Source organism: Aspergillus sclerotioniger (genome assembly GCF_003184525.1).
Source record: "Aspergillus sclerotioniger CBS 115572 chromosome Unknown BO94scaffold_1, whole genome shotgun sequence".
In the NCBI taxonomy this organism is placed as follows: domain Eukaryota; kingdom Fungi; phylum Ascomycota; class Eurotiomycetes; order Eurotiales; family Aspergillaceae; genus Aspergillus; species Aspergillus sclerotioniger.
In genome coordinates this window covers 1,579,599-1,602,199 of record NW_020290991.1, presented here as the reverse complement: position 1 = coordinate 1,602,199, position 22,601 = coordinate 1,579,599, and the positions used below count along the sequence as shown (strand labels likewise).

The window sequence follows — 22,601 nt, the reverse complement described above, 5'->3', positions numbered from 1 at the left end:
AACCCGGTCGGAGTGATGTCGATGTGATTGAAAATCCTGTTCAGTTACGATACCGTGAACCTGAGCGTCCGGGCATCCAGCAAACTGCGATCATCACCAGAACTTTCGCATATCTTCTGATTAAATCGATAATGACTCCCTCATTTGACAACCGACATGCCGCGGCGCCTAATGAAATGTCCGCCTGAGCTGCAAAAATTTTCAGCATCGTGACAAAACCCCGAGGACGGGTTGGATGTGCCGAGTGAGCAAAGCAGACGGCAAGACGGCGAGGCGGGCGGTGTTGTGTTGTGTTGTGTTGCGTGACCGAAACCCAACCACGCTGGCCGTGAAGCGCACGCGCAATAACAAGGCTGACAGGCCAGACCAGACCAGACCACCTCAAGCAACTAGCAAGTTGCCGCTCAGCGCATCGCATTGCGCGATCGGGGCGCACAAGCCTCGCGCAGGAAGATAAGCACACCAATCAACTCCCCAGCCCTGATCATCTCCGACTTCTAGAACGTATGGACTTGAGCCCAAGTAAATTGGTCGGACACCACACTGCCTATCAGGGGGAGGGGAAGAAAGGAAGAAAGGAAGGGAAAGACGGGGCGGGTAGTACCCGTGACAAGCAGATTGTGGCGGGCACCTGACCTGTCGGTCGTGCCATGACCATCTATCTATCTGCCCACTAGCGAGTAGTAGATAGCTACACAGTACGTATCAGGGGTTATCCTTATCCTTGACGATCATGGTTACAAAACTGAATTGGAAAATCAAGTTTTTTATATGGGATGGATAGAATGTATTCATTTCCCTAATTGTTTTATTGTACGGTTACTACCTAGGTACCTATTGGGAAGGGTGTACGTATACGTATGTAGACCAAGAAAAGAAAAAGAACATGGAATGGAAGACGCGTTCAATAGTTAGCTAAGTAATAAGTAGGTATAATGTAGATCGTGACTATTTTGATAGCCATACTATGTCCACTGTACTACGTTGAGCGGTGTGGTGAGGGATTTCCATGTATACCTACCTACCTATACTCAGTATGGATGTCGGTAGGCTGGGTAACTACCTACCTACGGAGTATTCCTCGGAGTTGTACGTAGGAAGAAAAACTAACAGGAAAATTAAAACAAGAAACCGGAAGTTTCATCCTGATAGCGAGTAGACAGGAAGCAAGATATCCTACTCCGTATCAAATGATGCACACACAAACTCACACGGTCGGGATCACCACATTCCACACACTCCAGGGGTGGCTGGCTCTTACGTACCCCCCAACCCCTCACACAATCTAGATACTATCTACCATAGCCTCAATCGCCTCCTACAATAACCATTACATGTCAAAAACTACCATAGATCGGTTAACTCGGCGTCGGGTGAGTCAACGAGAAAGAAAAATTTAGTATGCGTGATTTTGATAAGGGTGGCGATGGGGGGCACGACGGGGACCCGAACCCGAAGAGTGGAGCTTAGAGCCACGTTCTAGTCCTGGTCCATCGCCCATCGGATCGAACGTGCCGATTAATTATTTTTGGAATGGGAGCGGGGGGTTTTTTTTTTCTCATGGAGGTAAGTAGGTAGGTGTGGTATATGGTGTTGGAAAGTTATATAAACGGGTGTAAATCCTCTGGGAAAATTGGATATCATCAGCATCAATTCAATCAATTCCTCTACTGTCTATTACCTCAAGAGCGCATTGCATTGCATACCAAACCTGCAATCAATCGTCATCCTCCACAAAACCATCTATCCACTCCGGAAAAAAAAAGCCACATTCCACAATGACTATCCCTTACCCCTTGATCGGCCCTGAATCCTACGGCCTCGGTGCCTCGTCTCGTCGTCGCAGCAGCAGTCCCAGAAGTCTCGATCAGAGTCACGTTGAAGCTGCGTTTAAGGATATGAAGAACGGATCCGAGGAGCATTTGGATTCTTGCAGCAAGTCGTCGACTAGTGGACATGGTTGGAGAGCTAAGTTTTCGCGGAAGTATGTTCCCTTCTTTTCTTTCTCTTTTCGTACTTGGTTTAGTTGTAGGGGCAGTGTGCTAATGGATGATGAATAGGTTCTTTCACTTCTAAGCGACACTACACCACACAACACGACATGACATATAATATTCTATCTACTGTTGTCGTCTGACGAAATGCAAAAAAGGGTGTTTGGATAGGTGAATAGGTGGAGAGCATGGAAGCATGGGTTGGAGTTCTGTTTTCTGTTTCCATTATAATGATTATGATTGGGATAATTTAGATTAGATAATACTTAATTAATCGCGGGTTATGTACGCTTATTACTACTCTACTACCATCTTTCTTGTCTTGAGTAGTATACATAGTAAAAGTAACTTGCTTGTTAATTCTACATTGCAATCACACAATAAAATATCCTAATCTATAACCCAACCCGAAAACAGCCCACACAATAGATAGATACTATGTAAATATTCTGTTGTCACATAGACATCATCACCTATCCCCTATTCCACAAAAACAAGTTTTTTCTACCCGTACGGAACGGATAACGGGTACGGGTACGATATCACACTAGCGCGAAAAAAAATTAAAAAACTTTTCCCGACACGGAAACACGGCTAACTAAAATAGACTACTCGGATAGAACGGCGATCATCCATCGGTAATAGCGGCATTGAGGCGTGGATTGGGCCAATCAGGGTACTTGGTGGGATTAGTATGGGTGTGTTAAGAGGGTGAGGATTAGGTAGTTAGTTAGTGAGGTGTTGGTGTCGGTGCTGCAGACTCCACTTGTTTATGTTTATGTTTATGGTTATGTTGACATGGGTCGGGGTCTTGCTATGGGGGCTTGGGGATGTTGGATTTGGAAGGGGGTTGGGGATGGTGGTGTGGTTGGGATTAATGATGTCAAGGGTGGAAGAAGGGGATTGTAAGTATGATAGCCCTATTGTGTGTACAAAGTAGGTGGGATGGATAGGCTGACTAACACCTATGTTTCAATGCTGAGTTTCAGGTTAGTTCTATGGCGTCACCTCAGCTTCCTTACCTACCAGCTAACAGCTACATGTCATATCTACTCCTACACATTACTTATGATGAGACAAATTGTTGTGTACCTCACGGTAAAGATTTTTTTTTATTTCCTCAATAGGATAAAGCATCAAAGTCAATTGCGAACTCAAAACGAACGCGTCCATCACCTCCATCATCCCCATCCACAAACCCATTGTGTCCCACCTCTTAACATCCCCCCCAACGCCCTATAAATAGTAACCAAAAGTCCATGATGCCAATGTGGAGCCATCACCCGCCATCATGATCGTATTGTTATCATCACACTCAAGCATTTTGACAGTAGCAGCTCAAGCTTTCCGATCAGTGCGTAGGGCGAGTGGGTCTCTTATGATAACCATGGCATCAAAAAACTTAATCCTAAGGCGTTAGTCTTCACCACCACCCTCCGTCAAAACACCCCAAACATCCCCCATAAAAAGAAGCAGGATCTCATCCTTTACTTCGACTCGGCCGCCTTCTTCTTGTTCTCCTCCCTCTTAGCCTTAGCCGACTTGGCAGCCTCATCCATCTGCTTCAAGGACATGAGAGGGGCCTTAATGCCGACCATGGCCTCCTTGACCTGAGTCTGATCAGTAGACTGCTGAGGAGTAGACATTGTTGCAGACAATGTTCTTGAGACTATAATTTAGGTGAAAGGGATGGGTATATGGATTCAAGGACAACTTCTCTTCGTCACTTCTCTTCTCTTTACTTTCTAACGCAGCTGGAGGAGTTGAGCTAGATGAGCAGTGGAGTTGAAGGATGAGAGGATGTTGATGAGAATTGATCTGGATAGCAGGCCATTTGGGGGCTTTTATAGACGATTTGCTCTTCAGAAGTGTCTTTCGACAAGGCATATTAGGTTGTACGATGAGGAAGATTCCATCTCCAGATTGCTACATTTCGGGTGCGGGATATCGGGGAGTGTTGGATATTGTGAGACATTGATAACGAGGGTCTGGGATATTAGCTTTGGGTTTCGGAAGTTTGATGGCATGTCCTAGAGGAGAGGAGATAATGGGAGACGCTTTGTTGGAATTTGTGTAGTGTGTTGGAGGTTGTATGGTTTGTAGAGGCAGTTGATCTTGGTGTCGCCGTTAGAATGGGCGATTTATGCCGACATTGGGCATATTTTGTAAAAGCAGGGCGGATGGCTTGGATCTAGATCAATCGACAAGTGAGATTCTCGTTGGTTAGGTATATTCGTGCAGGGAGGTCCCTGTAGTAAATGGAATCAAGAGTGAAGATTAAGGAGGTGGCATTGTGGCGTACATTGGGGTGAAGAATGGCTTTGTGAGTTGTAGACAAAGGTAACAAGCATAAAGGAGATAGACAATAGAATAGGTGGTTCTTGCCGGCATCAGGCATATTTTGTAAAAACAGGGCGAGTTGTTTGGGTCTAGATCGAGCGAAGGTTGAATTTCGCGTTGTTTGGGTATAATCGTGAAGGGAGATTCCTGTATAGAATGGAGCTGAGAGTGAGAAATGAGGAAATAGCATTGTGGCGTTCATTGACATAGAGAATGGCTTTGTGGGTTGTGGATAAAGTATGGAGAGTATAAAGGAAATGGACGATAGATGGCGATGGTTGAAGGGGAACGATGAAAGTGAAGAAGGGAACAAAGAGAGATGGAGGAACAAATCCGATAAAATGTAAACATCACAGAAATTAATGTGTCTGATTATCGGTGAGTCCAGTTGGAAGATACCTATGTTTAGGAAATCGTTGACTGGACTGGGCATATCCAGTTATGATCAATAATTGTGTACATAAAGTGCCTCCATGTGTAGCTGCTGATTCTTCGGTAGGTATGCTGGCATGCTGTATGTATATGATGCCGATCTAATGTCTATAGTATTGCCAGTAGCAACTAGTCTCCTCTCGGCTTCCCTCCACGTCCACCACGCCCACGCCCACGTCCTCGTCCTCCACGACCACCACCACGGTTCTTCTCAACTCCACCCCGTCGTTCTCCTCCGCCAGGGCTGAGCACATCGCGAGGCTTGCCTGGAGTACGACCCTGGGGTCTAGAGCTGCGAACCGAGTCACTTCCGGTCGCATAGTTAAATCCAGGCACGCCCTTCAGTCCCATCTTGCCAATAATCTTCTTGTCCATCGGCGGGGGTTCGGGGCAGGCCATACCGTTGATAGCCAGGTCGTTGGCGAGCTGAACAAGGCCGGGCTTATCCATACGAAGCTGCTTCATAAGACCCGATCCAGCAAAGAAACCAATGAAAGACGAGTAAGCACGTTGCTTCTTCTCTTCATCAATGGTGTACATGGCCTCTGTGACAGCCTCGGCGCAAGACGCAGCGCCCGCATTGATGGCGTCGGTCTGGGGATGAGGCTGGATGGGCAGGTGGCGATTGGCCTTGAGGAAGAAAGATTCGGCTTCGGTGAGGAGAATGATGGCGCGACCGTCATTGCCGGCACGGGCGGTACGACCGACACGATGAACGTACTGTTCGCCGTTCGATGGCAAGCCGACCTGAATCACCAAGTCGACATTGGGGAAATCCATGCCACGACCAATGACATCCGAGGCGAACAAGATACCGGCAGCCGCTTGCTTGAATTGCTCCGTGGTCTTCGTGCGAGCGCTCTGACTGAGTCGGGAATGGATCTCAAACACGCTCAACGGCGTCAAGCCCCGAGAAAAGGCAGCGGCGAAGAGAGCAACCATGTTGGCAGTGACGCCGAAGACGATGATTTTCGAGCTGGTCTTGCTCTCCAGCTGGATCAGGGATGCAAGAGTCGTAAAGGTCTCTGCCACAGACGGCATCAGCACATGGTACTGGGGAACTCTCTCATGCGTGGGGGCCTCATTCTTTTCAATGGTGGAAATGCTACTGTAGCCTGGCTTCAACACCACGTTGACCACATCCTTGACCTTGGGAGGAACGGTGGCGGAGAAGCACATGCCCTGCCAGCCAGTGCTCTTGGGGGGAATTAGTCGGAGGATTTGCTTCACATCAGCGAGGAAGCCAGCCTCGAGCATCGTATCAGCCTCGTCCAGAACCAGGGTCTGAATGTTCGACATCTTCTCGGCGGCAGATGGGTCAGACAGGTAGTCCTTCAGACGTCCTGGAGTTGCTACAAGAACAGACGGGGCTTCCTTCATGAAGCGGGAAAAGGCAGATGCCCGAGCCGTTCCACCAACCGCAATGTCGCATCTCAGACGGGTCGCCAGTTGCGAGGTCAGTTGGTCACACGACTTGGCAATTTGCTGAGCTAGTTCTCGCGTAGGAGTAATGATCAGGATGGCGACCTGACCTCTTGGTGGGGCCGAAAAGCCTTGAAGCAGACAGTGCAATGCAGGCAGCAGAAAGGCGAGGGTCTTTCCAGTACCAGTCTTGGCCTGGACAAGGCAGTCACTGCGCCAGTTGGGCAGCACGGTCAACACCCGGTGCTGGACAGGCGTCATATGCGTGAACCCCATTACATCAAGGGCCTGCAGGAGCTTGGAGTCCAGCTTCCCAGCCATGGTTGCATAAGGCTGCGCGCCATCGTTGATCCCGGGACCTTGCATGATGAGGCTCTATATTTCAAGATACCTGGATATCACAGGAGGAAATTCAAGGTCGTATGCACCTGGGTAAGTGACTTGTTACCTGCAGAAAGCAAGGTAGTAGGATTGTAAGTGAGTGAACTCTCTTCTCATTTCATTCTGGCTTTGATATGGGATGCTGGGCGTCAGTTGGGAAACAATCGGGATCTGGCTTTGTCGGCAGGTAGAGATTGTTGCCAAGCCTCAATGGGACCCACTCCCCTGACTAAGCTCACGTTGATTGGCCGTGGTGATCCCACACAGTCTCGGAATAGAGCGCAACATTCCATTACTCGGATAAGCTTAATTTCGAATGTCCGTCAGTAGTAGATTAAATTTGGACAGTGGACTTCTCACGAGATACGGGGAGGAAAAGCCCCCAGCCGGAACCAAGAACTTTCTAATTACATTACACATTACAGGCACCACGACTAGCCCATTCACTATGGCCCATGTACATCATCCATCGAGTATACCGAGCTTGCACGCCGTTTCTCCCCGCCACAAGCCCCTTTCAGCCCGTCTAGATGCTCCTTCATATGGTTTGATGTTTTCGTATTGACTAAAAATGTTAGCACTCCTGCCGTTCTTGTTTACCTGGGGACGCACAGATAAAGTTCATTTCCTCAAGGTTGACCCTTGCTAGACCGCTAGGGACCTGAAAGTGTCAGCAGTCTCCACTTCATTTGTAGATAGAACCTACAAATAAAAATACCAGCACAAACGCAAGAACATTCAATCCCCTAATAGTGATTGTCAGCAATGTTCAGGCAAAAAGGGAAATACTCACGTGAATAAGAACAGCAGGTTCGATTGTCCAGTAGCATCATTTAGGTTCTCTCCACCAAATGCAGTAGTCAACTTTGGAACGAAGAGAACTAGGAGCCCGAGTCTGAGGAAGTTGACCATGACACTAAAGGACATGCCGACTTCTATAGGGTCGTTAGTATTCAATGACGAAAGAAAGAAAGATAGTGAATGGTGGGGAAACACATACCGCGGAAAGCAAGTGGAAACACCTCTGCAGAAAGAGTAAACGGAACCGGTCCGGCCCCAATCCCGTAGAAAAAGGTAAAGAAACCAATCGTGAAGGTGGCGACGAGCCCAAGGCGGACACTGGTATCGTGGATGCGGAGGAACAGGCTAATGGCCAAGAGGGAGAAAAACATCCCCCCTAGGGAGATCAGGAGAAGGAATCGACGACCACGCCAGTCAATGTATCTATAGGCCGGAAGTGTGAAGAGGAAGTTCGCGAGACCAAATCCTGCTGATCGTTAGCTTTGAAACTGACAGAAGTGAGGCTAGTACCGAAGTTCAGCCATGCCGTTTGCGTATCTTCTGCTGTGAAATTGGGCACTCTCGAGGAACACGAGTCTCCATCACTACCCGTGGACAATTTACCAAAGAGCATAGACGAGTAGAAAGAAACCACATTTATCTGTAGACTCGTTTAGTCGATGAAGATCTGACGCAGGACTATGCTCACCCCACAAAACTGTTGTGCCGCCATGACCAGAAACGCAGTCAGACAAGCTCTGCGGTTTCGTGGCTTAGTCCAGAGAGCTTTCACTCGCTGAAAGAAGCCCATGTTCTTCAAAACCTCTTGGTAAGCCTCTTGATTGTACCAGTTCCCCGGAGGCGTATCCAGAAGCAGTTCTGTCTCTGTCTGCAGTTGACTATGTATATAGTATAGGTCACGCGCGGATTGGATGTCACTTCCACGGAGATGACGGAGGCTTTCGTAGGCTTTTTTGTAGTTGTTGGTTCGCATGAGGAATCGAGGGAACTCAGGACAGGCAAATACGAGGAACAAGAGGACGATGGCGGGAATCGCAGCTGATCCTAAGATAATCCGCCAGTTGTGGTCAACGATCCAAACAACAGCAAAGCCGAGAAAAATTCCACTGAACTACATTAGCTCTATAGCAGGTACACATCTGTTGGGGCTTACAAAGTATCAAAGACTTGCCACATCATTAGCAGCCGTCCTCTAAGATGGTCAACTGCTGCCTCAGCAGCAAATACAGGGGCGATTGACGCTTTTGCTCCGATCTAATCAACTTAGTGTCTATCAACTGTAAGTCTATTGGATAGAACTCACCCCAATTCCCAGAAGCAACCGACACACCAGCAGTTGCTGCCATGTTTCGCAGCGAGCGCTTCCTGTCTATCAATCAGCGTGGCCGAATCGAGGACATGACAGTCATACCAAGCACACAGACAGCGCAGAACACAGCAGAAACGAAAAGCGCAGGCCGCCGACCGTATTTTCCCTCTTGCAGGGGATCGCTCAACCAGGCCCCTCTAAAGCATCAGTCAATAAATAAATCTGCTATCAACGTGAGGGCACCCACACTAGACTTCCAGATAGCCATGGTGCCGCATCAATCAGTCCAGCCAGTAACTCATTATGCTGTAGATCAAAGGCGCATTTCCAGAATTTTGAGCTGGCATTTATGGATGACTGCTGCCATCCCCTGAATATGTCAGTCAATGGAACACACACCTTGTTGAGCCGACTCACTGGGTAATTGCAGCACACGCAGTTGTCAGGATTGTGACCTTGAGATCCTTGGATTGCTGAAAGAACTCAGAGTTCTTTTCGGCAAACAGAGCTTTCTTTTCTGCTTTAGTTAGACCGGGAATGGCAAGATTCGTCGGATTTTGAGCTATGCGTGCTCCTCGAATAAGCAGATCAACGTCTACGACATCCTCTAGTTCAACGCGATCGTGGAACCCGCGCACGTCCCTCTCAAGCTCGTCTGGCATTCGACTCCATAGTGGATTTCGGTGCCTGAGGTCGCCCAAAGTGAGTTAGATAGACGTGCGGTTAAGAATGTCCTGCCTGTGGATCGAGACGCAGGGAATATCTTACCGTCTGCCATTCGCTGTGGGGGTAGAATTGTCCATCTTGCTGACGAGTGGAATGCTGCACCTGCCGAGAAGCCAATAATTGCTGGGATATGCGAGTATTCAGGACATTGGCAAGTGTAAATGTACAACAAGGTGCTGTCGACTATTCGATTCAGGGGAAGAGTATTGATGCCAGAGAAGGAGGTAACAGGGAACCAATTCACCCAATAAAGGAATTCTCTTGAGTCATTGGATGCCAACCCATATTGAGACTCCCAAGGCAAGATATGAGGCTCAGGAGGCCCGGGGACGAGGCTGTGAGGGTCTCAAATCGAGCAACACCTCGTATTTCGAACGATATTGGCATTGATCAGCCTCGTGGCCATAAATCAACTGTGTATCCGTTTGTAACGCGCACGTCACATTACTCGCTTTCAGAGCGAGGAGCCGGGCTGGCCTTACTCTGGAAATCGTCTTAGTTCTGTCGGGCGCATAACGTCCTTTTCGGATACTAAGTCTTGATGCAAAGGACTTTTAGATTAATCAGTGGCCTGTGTCCATCGGAAGAAGTCGTAATGAACATACAACTCACAGAAAGATGTGTAATGACGGAGATAGGTGGCCGGGGACGGAGGGGTCGCAGCGCTCTGATTGGCGGCATTTCTCCAGGAAAATACAAATCTATGTATTTCTTGGTGTCCTCGGTGTGCCTCGTACATCTCAGACATATTGCTTTTCTTCACATTGGCTTATCCTTTGCCACGACATGCTTCGAGATCGTCTAACCTGGCGGAAAGAGCGGTAGTGATAATGCCCGTGTCGATGCCCCTCACAAGCTGCAAGTGATAATTATGCACAGTTGAATAGAATAATTTCCCACATTGTCTGCCCTGTGGCGTACAATGGGGAAGAAGGCTCCGCACGTCCGAGGCCTAACGAGATCTGAGGCTTCCCCGCACTCAACAGCCAATGGCTGGCGACTCACCGCGAGGCTGAGTCCTGTGGGATTTCAATCATCAGCAGACTCTTTCATTAAGGAATCAATGCATGGCGGTCCGAAGGAGCTCGCGATGGTCCAACTTCCGGGGCATCTCACCCATTCAGCCTCAACAGCCTGGTACAAATCCGTCATCCACGCCCGGTCATCCTACCCCCACACCTCCTCAGCCTCGTGCCCAGAGCGTTTGTGCTCGTACTATCTTCCTTAGTGCTTTTCGCCTAAGGGAACGCCCTGAACTCAGAAAGCCGCCGTCCGTCCGTTCACGTAATCTATCGATAACTTGTATTGCCTTGCCTCGTGGTCGCCATGGCTCAGCTTATCGAAAATATCATCAACCCGGACATCGTGGGGTACATCAGGAAGGAAAAGTTGGAAGCGAGGCTCAGAATCGTCTTTGGTTACGACATCAGAGTTCGCGTAAGCACAATTTTACCGATTCGTGGTCACAAGTAAGCTTATGGCTGACGGTTGCAATAAGCATGTCAACGAGCGCTTTGTATTTGACGCTCCAAGGCTTGTCACTAGGGTAAGTTGTAATCTACCGGTCTTTTGTTCGCTGAAATCACCGATTACTAACCCCAGCAGGATGAAATCGAGTAAGCGCGATCGACAGGTGCCACAGTAATCGATGCTGACGAGGCGATGGCATAGTGATCTGCGCGAAATTGACCGGGTGAACTGACGGAGTGAGACTATCCTCCTACCGAGGTCTCAATTACATGGAAACTCTTTCGGGAATATTATATTTGTCTGTTTTCTGCCGAGCGCTTTAAAAATAGGAGGCTGTGCGTCCAACAATATTGCTGTGAGGGCTGTGCCACCATGTATAGGTGAATATTGCACCTTATTGTTAGTGTCCTTGTTATATGGACACACGTAATTCTGTCTTGTAACCCAGTGTCATGTTGATTAGAGTCCATGGTGGGAAGGGGAGGGTATATTTGACCTTGCTAGGTAACCTTGGTCTCCGCTGTCATCGACCGCGGTTTGACGGTTATATGGTCAGACTTCAGTGAATATGTCAGCATCCAGTGCCAGAGACATTGATGGAGGACATTATGAATCAGTCCTACCTTACCTGCGCTACCCCCCTTTGATTGACCCATCCGAGAGATCCGAAATTCGACTAGTAGATTTCGCGTGTTAGTTATCCCATACCACTCTAAAACGCAGGGGTTCACTGACGGCAACAGCGGAGGATGCATCAAGGCATGATAAACAATTTACTGATAGCGAGAGATTTGAGTGCCATATATCAACGAAAGCCAAGCCACATGCACGCATTGTGTAAGTAATACGGGACAATCGAATCGGCATAGACTGAGCATGCCAGATCAATATGTTCTCGGAGCTCAATCACTCCATTGCAAATCACGGAACGAGCCTTGCGTTGGCTCATGAAACTATACGAGATAGATGCAGACTTCTTTGATATTGTCGTCTCGTTCGGTGATAAGCCGCGAAACTCGGATGCTGGACTGGGGGAAATGAAGGTGAAACAGAGAGCGGATGGATCATACGGTACCACTAAATGATGTGTGAACGAAAATCCAATTACTGATGATTAAAGACATGCAATATCTACTTACCCATGCTGACGAGTACAAAATCCATGGAAGTACAAAGTGGACAATACGCCAGATAGGCGTGTTCCACCGGTACAATCCGTCCGGGGATGGCAATATCTGGATATTTCTCCACGCTAAACCTAGTTCCAAGCTGCAGCTGCAACTTGAGGCAAGGTTGTCTGAGTATACAAGCGCTCTGTGGCAGGATTGGTTCTCGTTGCATTCTCTCGTTTTGTCTTCATACCTGGTGAACTGGAGATGGTGTATCCGAGGTCTAGGCGATCAACTAGAGAATTCTGCAAGTGGACCCCTGATACAACCTGACCAAAGATGCTAATATTGAAAAATAGGCAGATATTGCACTCACGCGCGATCTCTCAAAGTCGGAAGGTATTGATCAGAATGTCCTTCTCGAACTTCTCAAACCCCAGCATTTGGGAGACGTTATCCTACCATTGTCATCATGGATGGGTGTCGCACAGGCGACAGTAAGCAAGATGCAGGAGATAAACACCCTATTATACTCCAAAAATGTCTCGACCGAAGACAATTATGACAGGGTTACCGGCGATCTTGCATCGTACAAAGTAAATCTGGAGGGACACCTAAGAAGTGTGAGGGTATTGGAGAGAAAGGCGCAGGGAATTTCCGATTTGGTAGGTCCGATGGTGGCCTTCGATACAGGGTGTGACTAATGAGTCCATCATAGTTAGCTGTTGCTCTAAGTCAGAGAAACCAGGCAGTGATCATCGATATAAACCAATCGATGCTGAAGCTTACCGACGAGGGATTCGATGACAATGCTACAGTGAAGGTAGTGACACTTGTCACATTGATATACCTTCCTGCGAGCTTCGTCTCTGTATGTCAAGTCGGTGACTACTAATGGTAGCCTGGATAAGATGACTGACTTCCGAGCAGACGATACTTGGTATGAATCTGTTCGACTTTGGAAATGGAAAACTCTCGATATCACGCCAGTTTTGGATATTCATTGTGCTGGCAGTGCCATTGACTCTGCTAACACTGGCCATGTGGTACTTCGTTACTCAGCGTCAGTTGAGGAATAGACAAAAGATGAAGTCGAAGAGAAAGGAAGAGGAGTTGATGGTGTGAGTGTGAGGCAACATTTCGATGGGCGGTCACAGGGTTTGTTTCCGTGACAGAGAGCGGTACCTCTTTTTCAGAGCTTTATTCTTCACCTTCGCTATCTTTTCACATCTCCAGCAATTTTAATTCTCTTTTTCTCTTTCATCTACTGATTTTAATTTATCCCGGTTGCAGCATATAGCAAGCAAAACAGTACTGTACCGCATCCAAAATTCTCAGAAGACGAGTATATTCACACTAAACGTGGGGAAAACGAACAACATATCCGAGCAGTAGAGACAGATTCCTTTCTCGATCTTCTACCCCCGTACGGCACGTTATCTCATGGCCCGATGTTTTACCCAACAGTAATATCCGAAGACCCACTGCTCTCATAACCCTCCGTAGCCACAATCTGGTAATTATGAGTACCCAAGTCCATTCCCAACTCAGCCCACGCATTGAAATGGTTCTCAGTCGTCACGGTTCCTCCAACCCGCTTGGACTGCCGAACAGACCAGTACTGCGTAAATGTGGCGGTTCCCTCGATCGAAGCGGCGTCGGTCCGGGTAGCAGTGTAAATATCGTACGTTGCTCCGTCTGAGGTGACAGTGCCCTGGTATGTACCTCCACTCCCAGGATTATAGTCGCCGTAGGATTCCACGATGTAATACTCGATCAGAGGGTCGGTGGTCCAACCGTAGACGGAGAGGTAGCCGTTGCCATCGGGGGTGAAGGTACCGCTGTAGGTGATGTTCCTGAACTGATGTGAGTACGCAGTGTGCGGAGTTGGATGTCTAATTGGAATAATCCACTTACTGGGCACTTCCGGGGTTCCACCCTTTTCCACCGACGAAGTTGCTCACGTCGGACCACTCAACGGTATATGATCCGGCGTCACCGTTCGTGTAGGTCACATCGCCACCTCCATCGGTCCAGAAGGAGTAGTAGTAACCGTTGCTGTAGCCGGTAGAGCTGGTAGTGGATCGCTCGGAGAGCTCAGTTGAATGTTCCTCGACGGGGACTGCCAAGGCCTTTGCCGCTGCCAAGCAGGCGAGGATTTTGTAAGAAAGAACCATGATCAATCAACTAGATGGGAGTATGGTGCTTCCATCGATTTTTCGATGCTCATAGCAGGAATTAACGAGGGAAGAACCACGTCTATATACCCATAGCTCTGCAGAAGCCATTTAGCCGTGACGATGAGAGGTCCTGCCGAGATATTAAAGTGAAACTCATTCGTACCTGGAATCTTCAATTTGAAACGAGTTTAGGCTGGGCGGTGATCGTCCCTTGGCAGATGGGGAAATCGGCATCAGCACCCGATCAGCCTAAATTGCATCTAATCCTCGTGCTTGGTGAGAATAGGCAATGGTCTGGACATTGTGTTCTTATTATTGTGGAATGATATTTGCCTGCGGATGCATTGGCTCATTCCGTACCAGTCTGGCGCCATCAAGACCTCGATCACTATTAAGAATACTAAATTCGTACTCTACATATCTTCCACTGTAGTATAGTACCCTCAACTCAACTAATCAGTCAACTATTTTTTCCACTATCAATCTGATTTACTATCGCCATCGCCTCAGTGTAGTCAAGCTTGTTCATCGACTAAATCTTATAAGATTGCATACAAAATCAAGAAAAGCCCATTCTGTGTCATCGCCTGTTGTGCATTGTAGATGCTCAGGTTGCTGGTAATCCTCAAAAAGTCAGGCCCAGACTGCCTGCCAGAAGTCCATGACAAAATCCCCACCTTCAGCCAGCAACTCTTGAAAATCATCATTTTCACCAATTTGGCCAAGCACTGATACAATATAGGTCGTAACCAACATCCTCAGAGTATCATGAGGCCGTGTGCCTCGATAAGAACATCGAACCAGTTCAGCCATGTCACTTACATTGTCCTCACACACTCTGAATTCTGTTAGCGTTGTCGCCAGCTTATACAAAACTAGGTCCGTGAGTGGCAGGATCCCATATGTATCAGCCAAAATGTATAGGTTTGCATGCCCAAGAAAGACGGGTGTGAAGTCCTCTTGAGGGTGAGAGTTCCGCCTTGGAGCGAACTTTGCTTTCTGCCTTGATAAAAAATCGTCATGCGACTGTGTAAATCGCACACTGAGACTCGCAAACTTGTCCCGAAGGTGCCCGCTCCATATACTCTTTTCCCTGTATGGTAAAGTATAGCCGGCAAAAAAAGAGGGCTGCGCTGCCTCTACCAACTCTACAGACTCGGACGTTTCCTCTGCTGGCGCGTTGTCATCCTCGTAAGGGATTTGTTTCGTCTCGCTCGCTGGTACGACGCTCGAGTAGAACCTTTTACCCTTGCGCTTCTTCCTAGATCCTTTCTTCAGCACGGAGGTCCGTGCACTCAAAATACTTTCAGGTTGTGTCTCTGGTGTCTCTGGTGTCTCTAGATCTGCTTCGGGGTTCTGAGGCCCTAGCAGGCTGGCGCTCACAGTGGGGGCCAGGTAGGTGCCCGGCGCCTCGCTGTTGCAGGTGGGCGTTGGCACTGGCGCTGCCTCATCATCTGAGCAAGACGGCGGCGTATAATCGCCTACGTAGGCGAACTCGCAAAGACGAACGAACGTATCTTCCTCGACTACAGCCGACCAGTCGACTTGATGAAGCTTTGCCTCCAGCATTGTGCCATTCATAAGCTTGTCGAGCGCGGGCGACAGGCTGGCCAGGGGCGCGGAGTGCACGACGATTTCCTTTTTCTCCTGGCCGACTATAAAGGTAAAAAGGGATGACGAGATGTGTCTGCTGCATATAAGCCTCTTTTGAGCAGCTTGGGATCGTTATTCCGGGGCACTTACTTTCCAAAGTCGCTGTCCATGGCTGTGGTTATTACTGGATTTTGGATGGAACGAAAGAGTTGATGAGTAGTAGTAGTTGGGAGACGGTTGGAATAGGCCCACAGATTGACATTGCGAAACCCCGCTCCTTCTGTTGTTCAGAGTGACTCGACTGCGACGTCATTTATGTGGATAGTGCCATAGTAGACAGCCGTGTACAGTTACAATAGTAAATGGTAGGCTGTTCTTTTACTGTTTACTCCTCTCTTACTGGCAGTTATCATAAACTCGTGAGATTGCAGAAAAGAACATATCAACAAGGATGAAAGGATAATTCCACGTAGCTATCAACAGACAGAAGATATTCGTAGCGTATATACAGAAGCGGGTTAATGTATGTCGGATCATGTTTCCGACACTTGCACCATCCTGCAGCCAGTTGTTTGTGGGGCTCTCGTATTAATATATGGTGGCACCAAAAGAGGATATCAAGTCCTCAATTTCAGAGAGCAAGTGCTGCATTGTCTGTCTAGGCAGCTAAGCAAGATTATATCACATTGACAGTACCCAAATGACATGAGTAAAACCCATGAACAACAAAGCAAGAAACAGCCACACACAATTTCAAACAACAGATGAGAGAAATAATCCAAGCAAGTCTCGTCCCAAGATTTAGATCAATTACAAACATCCGCATCTCAACAATAATCCTTCGTCTCATAGTCCAGATAAATATGGTCGTGGCTGCAAGCCGAGTTGCCCCCCAAATAAAACGACGTAACTATGATCCCACAATCAGTATGTGTCACAAAATCCTGATGGTAGAGACTTACGATCAACAGGAAGGTTTTTGCTCGGATTCTTAATCACAACCTGACTTTCCTCTTCCGAGGTCAAACTGTTCTCGCACTTCAGCTGCTCTTTGTCGTAGGTCGTCGAGTTTCCTCCCAGCCACACATCGACATGCCAGATGTGGCTCGTCCAATCTCTATTGCACTGTTCGCAATAGTCTTCGTTGATTATATACTTTTGCAGGTACGGCGAGTAGACGATCTCGCATCTGTCGAACTCGCCTGGAGCCGTAGCGAAGGTGAGTGGGTTTTCGTGGGTGCCGATGCCACCAGCAGACATGCCGCGGCCACAGTCTTCCGAGATATCTGCTCCCGGAGGGTCGTTGTCGGGGTATCCGTAGAAGGTGTAGGATACTTTGCTGACGACATGGCATTCTCCATCGTGGGGAATGATTTGGTCGGTGCCGTTGCCTGGCTGGCTTCCTAGTCCGGGTTGAATGTTAGTTTCGTTGGAAGTGCCACCCCAGTGGGGGGTATCATCTCCGTTAGGAGAATCACCTCCGTGGGGGATATCGTCTCCGTTAGAAGAATCACCTCCGTGATAGGTATCTCCTCCGGTTTGAGTATTGCTCCCATGGTGAGTCTCACCGTCATTGTGATGGCCGCCACCGTGGTGGCTCTTATCGTGGTGGAGCTTCGGTGGAATCAGGACTGCAAGACAGATAACAACAGTGGCGAGAACGACGAGGATAAAGCACGAAATAAAGATGATCACAAGACGCTTGCGTCTAGCGCGTGGGTTCTCTGGCGCCGGCATATTGTTGATAGTCGGGAGCTCGTCTCTAGCCATGATCAGATATAGAGGTGGTAGTGTTAAGGTTGTAGCTTGAGGGTGTAGTATGGAGTTCGTAGAAACGTGTATAGAACTTGGAGAATAGAGAGGATTTGTTGTAGTGTGCAGGATGGAAACTGTGTCGAGGGAAATGGAGGGGTTAAATACCTGGAGCCATCTATGATATACTCATCGCTACGTCTCCTGGTTGAGTCACAACGTATTGTCAGCCATGGTTCGGACCCTTGCTATGAGGAAAGCTCGCGGTCAGCCTCTCAAGAACTATACAGAATCTATGTAGGAGCGTTGCTGTGCGAGCGAGATGCTTACGTTCAGGAAATCCCATCATGATGACTTTTTTGCTTATGACTCAGGGTAGGTGATGGTAGGATGACATATGTACGGACTCACCCTATGTGCTTCATTTCGTAGGATGTGTGTAGGATAATTTCAGACGACATGCGGAGAGCAGAAAGGAGTCTCTTATAGGATTGGGTGACAAAGAAACCTTCGGTAAGATTAAAATCAAACCCCTTGCTGCGGTTGGGTGCCAGGGTCTATCCAGTCAAAACAAAGATAATGAGGTCAATGCGTTAACAGCAGTCAGTTGGCATCCATGATGCATTTGATTATCAACCGCCTCGAAAATACATTTCACCTTGGTCTTTAGCATACTGCAACTGTCAGAATAAGAAAATAACAGCACAACACTATTCAGTCACAAGCGCGGAAACAGCCCATTTGAAAATCGCAGAAGGAAATGAATAAAGAGCCTTGTACACTTGAGTATGGCAAACTATCAACAAATGACACCACTTCCCATCATTGATCAGCTTGTTTCTACTATTTTGGGCCAAAAATTGTCACTGTAGGCCAGTAAATATTGGTCCGATGAAGCCAAACTCGACTTACTCTTCGATACCCTATCTGGAACTCGGGAGACAGCTTTGCTCACGAGTCGACCGGGCGCCCTCTTCTTCGATACGCCTTGCTATTACAAGAAGCCTGACCAGTTCTCCGCGAGCAATTGCCAAAATTGTGGGCAGGCCGGAGTCGACTGCATGGTGGATGTAGATCAATATACCCCATGAGTGGGGGGAAAGGAACGGCACGTATTGGTAGATGGCGTAATGCAAATTGTCGGCGTCGTGAATGGCGCTTTCCAGTCGCTCGACATATGTCCGGTATCCTCGAAAACACGGAAAGTAGAACCAGGTGGTGGACAGCTGCCACTGACTGACCTCGGGGTAATCGTCCGACATGTTGCGGTGCTTTTCGCAGGTTTGTTCAGATTAAGATGAGATGCTCGGGAAAGGAACTTGTACGAACAGGATTATCAGAAGTCATAACGATTCCTCACTTTTTGAACTGTCGAACATACCTGTAAATGCAAGTCCATGAAAGGAAAGAGAGTCTTTGATCCGGAGAGCTGGGTGCCTGAAATGGAAAAGACGGTGCTGGTATTCACGTAGCTCCAGGAGAGACATGCCCATACAGCAGCCATCTCAATTCACGGAACGCTCCTTGCCGACCGTTCTAAGTCATGACAAGATGTGGTACTATCAGGGAACGGGCAAATCCCAAAAAAAATCAAAAAACACTCTAGCTTGCACTACAAGAACTCATTTTCACACTGAGTAGCTAATGATGCTAGATCATATTAAGACTAGTAGTACTTGTAGTATTCTCCTTGACCCTTCTTGGGCAGACGACAGTACTGACAGTGTAACGATAAAAAACAGGGTCCGCGCCCTTGGTTTCCTGTGTTGAATTTATCAGCCTCGGTCCCTGTTCGCAAGGATGGATTCACATAAAACCAACAGCATACCAACTGATTAGATCGAGCTCTGATTGCACACACACGAGACCATAAAGAATATAATTGGTGATGTTATAATATAACTCTTCCAGTTGAGAAACGGGATGCGTGCCATACAGACAAAAACATTCCTGGTGGAGGAATAAAGAGGCATGGATAACTTCACCCTGTACAACTCGTGAATGTAATTTGACAAGACCCGACAGAAACCAACATCTATTAAATCGGATGAATGACTTGCTTAGATGGGCCTTCATGAAGCAAGAGCGCTCAATCATTCTTATAGAAATGGAGGTGTGGCCTAGATTACCTGAATTCCGAGAAATTTCCCTACGATTTGGTGGCATCTTCCACGTGGTATGACCCACAACTTTTACTATAAGACCCAAAAATTCTGTACCAGGCTTTTCAGGGAGATCCCAGAATTTAAGACTATGATTTCCAGGGGAAAAAAAAAGCAAACACGAGATAAATTCAGGGGAACTTATGCTACAAAGCACATTGAAATGATGAAACATAAGAAGCAGGCACTGTAAGCCGCGACTGATTTCTCGTCCAGGAGCATGGAAAGCTTCACCAACTCTAAAGAATCCTGGTAGAAGCTAAAATTAAGCATCGTGGGCGTAACCGGAGATTCTTCCGATGGTGGGGGGTCGAGGGTACCTAGGTTGAGGTCACCTGAGACCCCCGTCCGTCACCTGTCAAATCCGTGGGGTCCTTCGACTCGCCACGGCTTCTCCTGCAAGCTGCCCACTTCCTATCGCGACGCGCGTTCGCTCGCCAACCACAAGGCCGAGCGGGCTGCAGATGGCCACTAGTCATCACCTCATCCATCAGCACGAAGGCGTCAGCACCAAGCTTCCTCAGAGTCCACTCAGGCGGCCTGATGTGTCGTTGGAGCACCGTCCGTGCATCGGCTCTCGTCTACGATGACAATTTGGGTCCGTCGAACCAGCGGCTTTCGCTCACACTTGGTTGGGCATTTAGCGTCATATGAAGACCATGGGCTGATATAAAACTGAATACTGCCAGTATAGATCAAAGGAAATTGCGCACTCGCAGGGCACTCAGCACGCAATTGACGCTAGTAGCATGTTCCACCCGCACATAATGGCCACCCAGCGAAGGATCACTCGAAGTCATGGAGGCCCCGAGCGACGAGGTCTTTTATATCCTTGGGCTGAGCCGTCTGTTGGTTTATTCTGATGCCCTGCAGTTTTTCTTATTTGTCTCTCCACCTGTGGATAACCCAAGAGAAGCGTTACCATGGCACTTTGGGTGTTACCTAAACTCAATTCGCGACTCGGAACATTGCGAGCGTATCATTTGGCCGCCATCGTGTTGTAAGAGAGTCTTCCAATACCCGTTATTCACAGCTAATCCTGAGGACTCTGCTCAGCATCTCCTCTTTCTTGTCGGGTTATGACTCCGGTATCGCGGGCGGAATCCTCAGCTACAGTACCTTTGAGAAAGATTTTCGCTACACCAGCGCCCATGAATCCAAGGTCTCTTCCTTGACAGTGGGTCTTGAACAGTTGGGGTCTTTTGTCGCAGCTCTTGTCGCCTATTACCTTACCGATAAGTTCGGGCGCAAATATGTCATCATTGGCTCAACTGCTATATTCTGTGTCGGGGTCATCATCCAGGTTATCAACACCCACTCGCTTGGTGCCTGGTACACGGCTCGGATAATTGCTGGTATTGGAATGGGAGGCCAAAGCGTTGTCGTCCCTATGTACTCGGCGGAAATGACGCCAAAGGAAATCAGAGGACGCTGCGGTTCTTTCTATCAATGGCTATACACATGGGGTATCCTCGCAGCTTACTGGATAGACTATGTATGTTACTCGATGGATGTCTTCCAATTCTGGGCTAACATCAAGATACACAGGGTGTCGCTGAAAGTGCATCTATCTCGAAAACCTCGCGAGAATGGCAGATTCCTGTGTGTCTACAGCTTGTATCTGGAGGAATAATGGTGATCGGAGCATTCACACTTCCCGAATCCGTACGTTGGCTGTTGAGCCAGAATAGGGCCGACGAGGCTTGGAAATCACTGACTTGGATTCGCGGTGATGATGGAGAGAAAACCATTGAGGAGTTCCACGAAACACAGCTCGGCTTGAAGGCTGAAAGTGCAGCCAAGAAGAACTTCTCTCTTCGCGAATTGTGGGAACCGGCTAACCGTCTTCGCTTTTTCGTTGGGCCCATGCTTTTCGTGTTCCAAAATGCGACAGGAAGCAGTGCTCTGGCCGTCTTTGCACCCGAGTATTTCAAACTCCTTGTTGGCAGCGGTGGTAATCGCGACCTTCTACTTACCGGTCTCTTCGGCGCTGTAAAGTTCATCGCTTGCACATTCTTCATCCTATTCCTTGCGGAACGGTTCGGTCGCCGAATGTTGCTTACAGGCGGATCGGCCCTCATGGCTGTCTGTATGTTGATCACTGCATTGATCGTCAAGTGTATTCCGACCGAGTCGAATACATCAGTCACACCCGCCGGTCGAGCCACCGTCGCCATGCTCTATTTGGATATTATGGTATGCAGAGATTGCTTTTTCCAAAAGGCTCAAGTCTGACATAGAATTCTCTCTAGGTATACAATTGCTCATGGGGCCCGGTTCCCTGGGCGTATGTGCCAGAGATCTTCCCTACACGAATCCGAGCCCTGGGACTGGCATGCAGCATGCTAGCCCATTGGGCCACTTCGTTCTGCTTCTCTTTCGCCAGTCCCTACATGATTGACAATATTGGGGCAAACACATTCCTTCTATTCATGGCCTTCGACATCGCCGCTACAGTATTTTGTTTCGTCTTTGTGCGAGAAACACGCGGTCAGAACTTGGAAATCGCTGCAGGGACAGAATGGGACGTGGTCGAGAAGAGCCCTGATGGCTTGGTGTCGGCAAGCGAGAGGGGCGAACTGGACACCGGTGCGCCTGCAGGAAATACCGGGATTGCCGTGGCACCTGGGGCCGGCAAGCAGCTGGAGGTGGTTGCAGTGCATGACACTTATAGTTCAAACTTTAAGCGTCGGTCGTAAGGCTCGTATATAATTAGTGGTCAGTACCAGTATGAGAGAGTACCGTGCACATTAGAAGGGAATTCTGGAGATGCCAATAGCTTGCCATCTGCTATAGGGGTTCGAAACGTTTCGTCCACGGACAGTATGAGCATATAACGCTATTCCACCAAATCTATCCCATAATAGAGAATAAAGTCAGTCTTTAATGCGATAGTCTTGACATTGCTATAGCTTTTGCTAAAGGCCTGG

The 22,601-nt window shown here is 48.2% G+C and overlaps 10 protein-coding genes across 10 annotated transcripts; 4 read left to right on the top strand and 6 right to left on the bottom strand.

Annotated features, from left to right (window-relative positions):
• Positions 1-1,778: 1,778 nt before the first annotated feature.
• BO94DRAFT_580550 (uncharacterized protein) lies at positions 1,779-2,076 on the top strand (the record flags this gene model as incomplete). Its single annotated transcript, XM_025615333.1, has 2 exons — positions 1,779-1,984; positions 2,061-2,076. 2 exons carry the CDS (start codon positions 1,779-1,781, stop codon positions 2,074-2,076), a joined length of 222 nt encoding a protein of 73 aa, XP_025473481.1.
• A 2,544-nt stretch (positions 2,077-4,620) lies between these two features.
• Positions 4,621-6,725, bottom strand: BO94DRAFT_18002 (DEAD/DEAH box helicase). Its single transcript, XM_025605970.1, has one exon. It carries the CDS (start codon positions 6,552-6,554, stop codon positions 4,896-4,898), a length of 1,659 nt encoding a protein of 552 aa, XP_025473480.1. The 5' UTR covers positions 6,555-6,725; the 3' UTR covers positions 4,621-4,895.
• Positions 6,726-6,935: 210 nt separating this feature from the next.
• On the bottom strand, positions 6,936-9,609 carry BO94DRAFT_562097 (MFS transporter). Its single transcript, XM_025614267.1, has 13 exons — positions 9,448-9,609; positions 9,097-9,366; positions 8,927-9,049; positions 8,782-8,876; positions 8,674-8,735; positions 8,524-8,624; positions 8,059-8,476; positions 7,881-8,010; positions 7,570-7,836; positions 7,363-7,504; positions 7,276-7,315; positions 7,182-7,230; positions 6,936-7,134 (listed from the first exon to the last, which is right to left on the bottom strand). Exons 1-13 carry the CDS (start codon positions 9,480-9,482, stop codon positions 7,016-7,018), a joined length of 1,851 nt encoding a protein of 616 aa, XP_025473479.1. The 5' UTR covers positions 9,483-9,609; the 3' UTR covers positions 6,936-7,015.
• Positions 9,610-10,731: 1,122 nt separating this feature from the next.
• On the top strand, positions 10,732-11,107 carry BO94DRAFT_580546 (uncharacterized protein; the record flags this gene model as incomplete). The annotated part of the gene is made up of 4 exons (XM_025615332.1): positions 10,732-10,842; positions 10,904-10,951; positions 11,011-11,021; positions 11,077-11,107. The coding sequence occupies 4 exons, from the start codon at positions 10,732-10,734 to the stop codon at positions 11,105-11,107; spliced, it is 201 nt and encodes a 66-aa protein (XP_025473478.1).
• Positions 11,108-11,216: 109 nt separating this feature from the next.
• BO94DRAFT_592680 (uncharacterized protein) lies at positions 11,217-13,109 on the top strand (the record flags this gene model as incomplete). The annotated part of the gene is made up of 7 exons (XM_025616155.1): positions 11,217-11,567; positions 11,619-11,712; positions 11,759-11,946; positions 11,996-12,295; positions 12,348-12,649; positions 12,703-12,855; positions 12,915-13,109. The coding sequence occupies exons 1-7, from the start codon at positions 11,444-11,446 to the stop codon at positions 13,107-13,109; spliced, it is 1,356 nt and encodes a 451-aa protein (XP_025473477.1). The 5' UTR covers positions 11,217-11,443.
• A 227-nt stretch (positions 13,110-13,336) lies between these two features.
• BO94DRAFT_619798 (glycoside hydrolase family 11 protein) lies at positions 13,337-14,161 on the bottom strand (the record flags this gene model as incomplete). The annotated part of the gene is made up of 2 exons (XM_025616890.1): positions 13,337-13,840; positions 13,902-14,161. The coding sequence occupies 2 exons, from the start codon at positions 14,159-14,161 to the stop codon at positions 13,441-13,443; spliced, it is 660 nt and encodes a 219-aa protein (XP_025473476.1). The 3' UTR covers positions 13,337-13,440.
• Positions 14,162-14,797: 636 nt separating this feature from the next.
• BO94DRAFT_552276 (uncharacterized protein) lies at positions 14,798-15,927 on the bottom strand (the record flags this gene model as incomplete). Its single annotated transcript, XM_025613592.1, has 3 exons — positions 14,798-15,432; positions 15,469-15,851; positions 15,908-15,927. 3 exons carry the CDS (start codon positions 15,925-15,927, stop codon positions 14,798-14,800), a joined length of 1,038 nt encoding a protein of 345 aa, XP_025473475.1.
• Positions 15,928-16,584: 657 nt separating this feature from the next.
• Positions 16,585-17,110, bottom strand: BO94DRAFT_440050 (uncharacterized protein; the record flags this gene model as incomplete). The annotated part of the gene is made up of 2 exons (XM_025607501.1): positions 16,585-16,667; positions 16,720-17,110. Coding segments are annotated over 2 exons (474 nt in total), but the record flags the coding sequence as incomplete, so codon positions are not given.
• Positions 17,111-18,432: 1,322 nt separating this feature from the next.
• BO94DRAFT_541503 (uncharacterized protein) lies at positions 18,433-18,771 on the bottom strand (the record flags this gene model as incomplete). Its single annotated transcript, XM_025613049.1, has 1 exon — positions 18,433-18,771. One exon carries the CDS (start codon positions 18,769-18,771, stop codon positions 18,433-18,435), a length of 339 nt encoding a protein of 112 aa, XP_025473473.1.
• Positions 18,772-20,387: 1,616 nt separating this feature from the next.
• BO94DRAFT_530086 (sugar porter family MFS transporter) lies at positions 20,388-22,555 on the top strand. The gene is made up of 5 exons (XM_025610608.1): positions 20,388-20,490; positions 20,545-20,671; positions 20,728-21,166; positions 21,220-21,867; positions 21,924-22,555. Exons 2-5 carry the CDS (start codon positions 20,595-20,597, stop codon positions 22,368-22,370), a joined length of 1,611 nt encoding a protein of 536 aa, XP_025473472.1. The 5' UTR covers positions 20,388-20,490; positions 20,545-20,594; the 3' UTR covers positions 22,371-22,555.
• Positions 22,556-22,601: the final 46 nt, after the last annotated feature.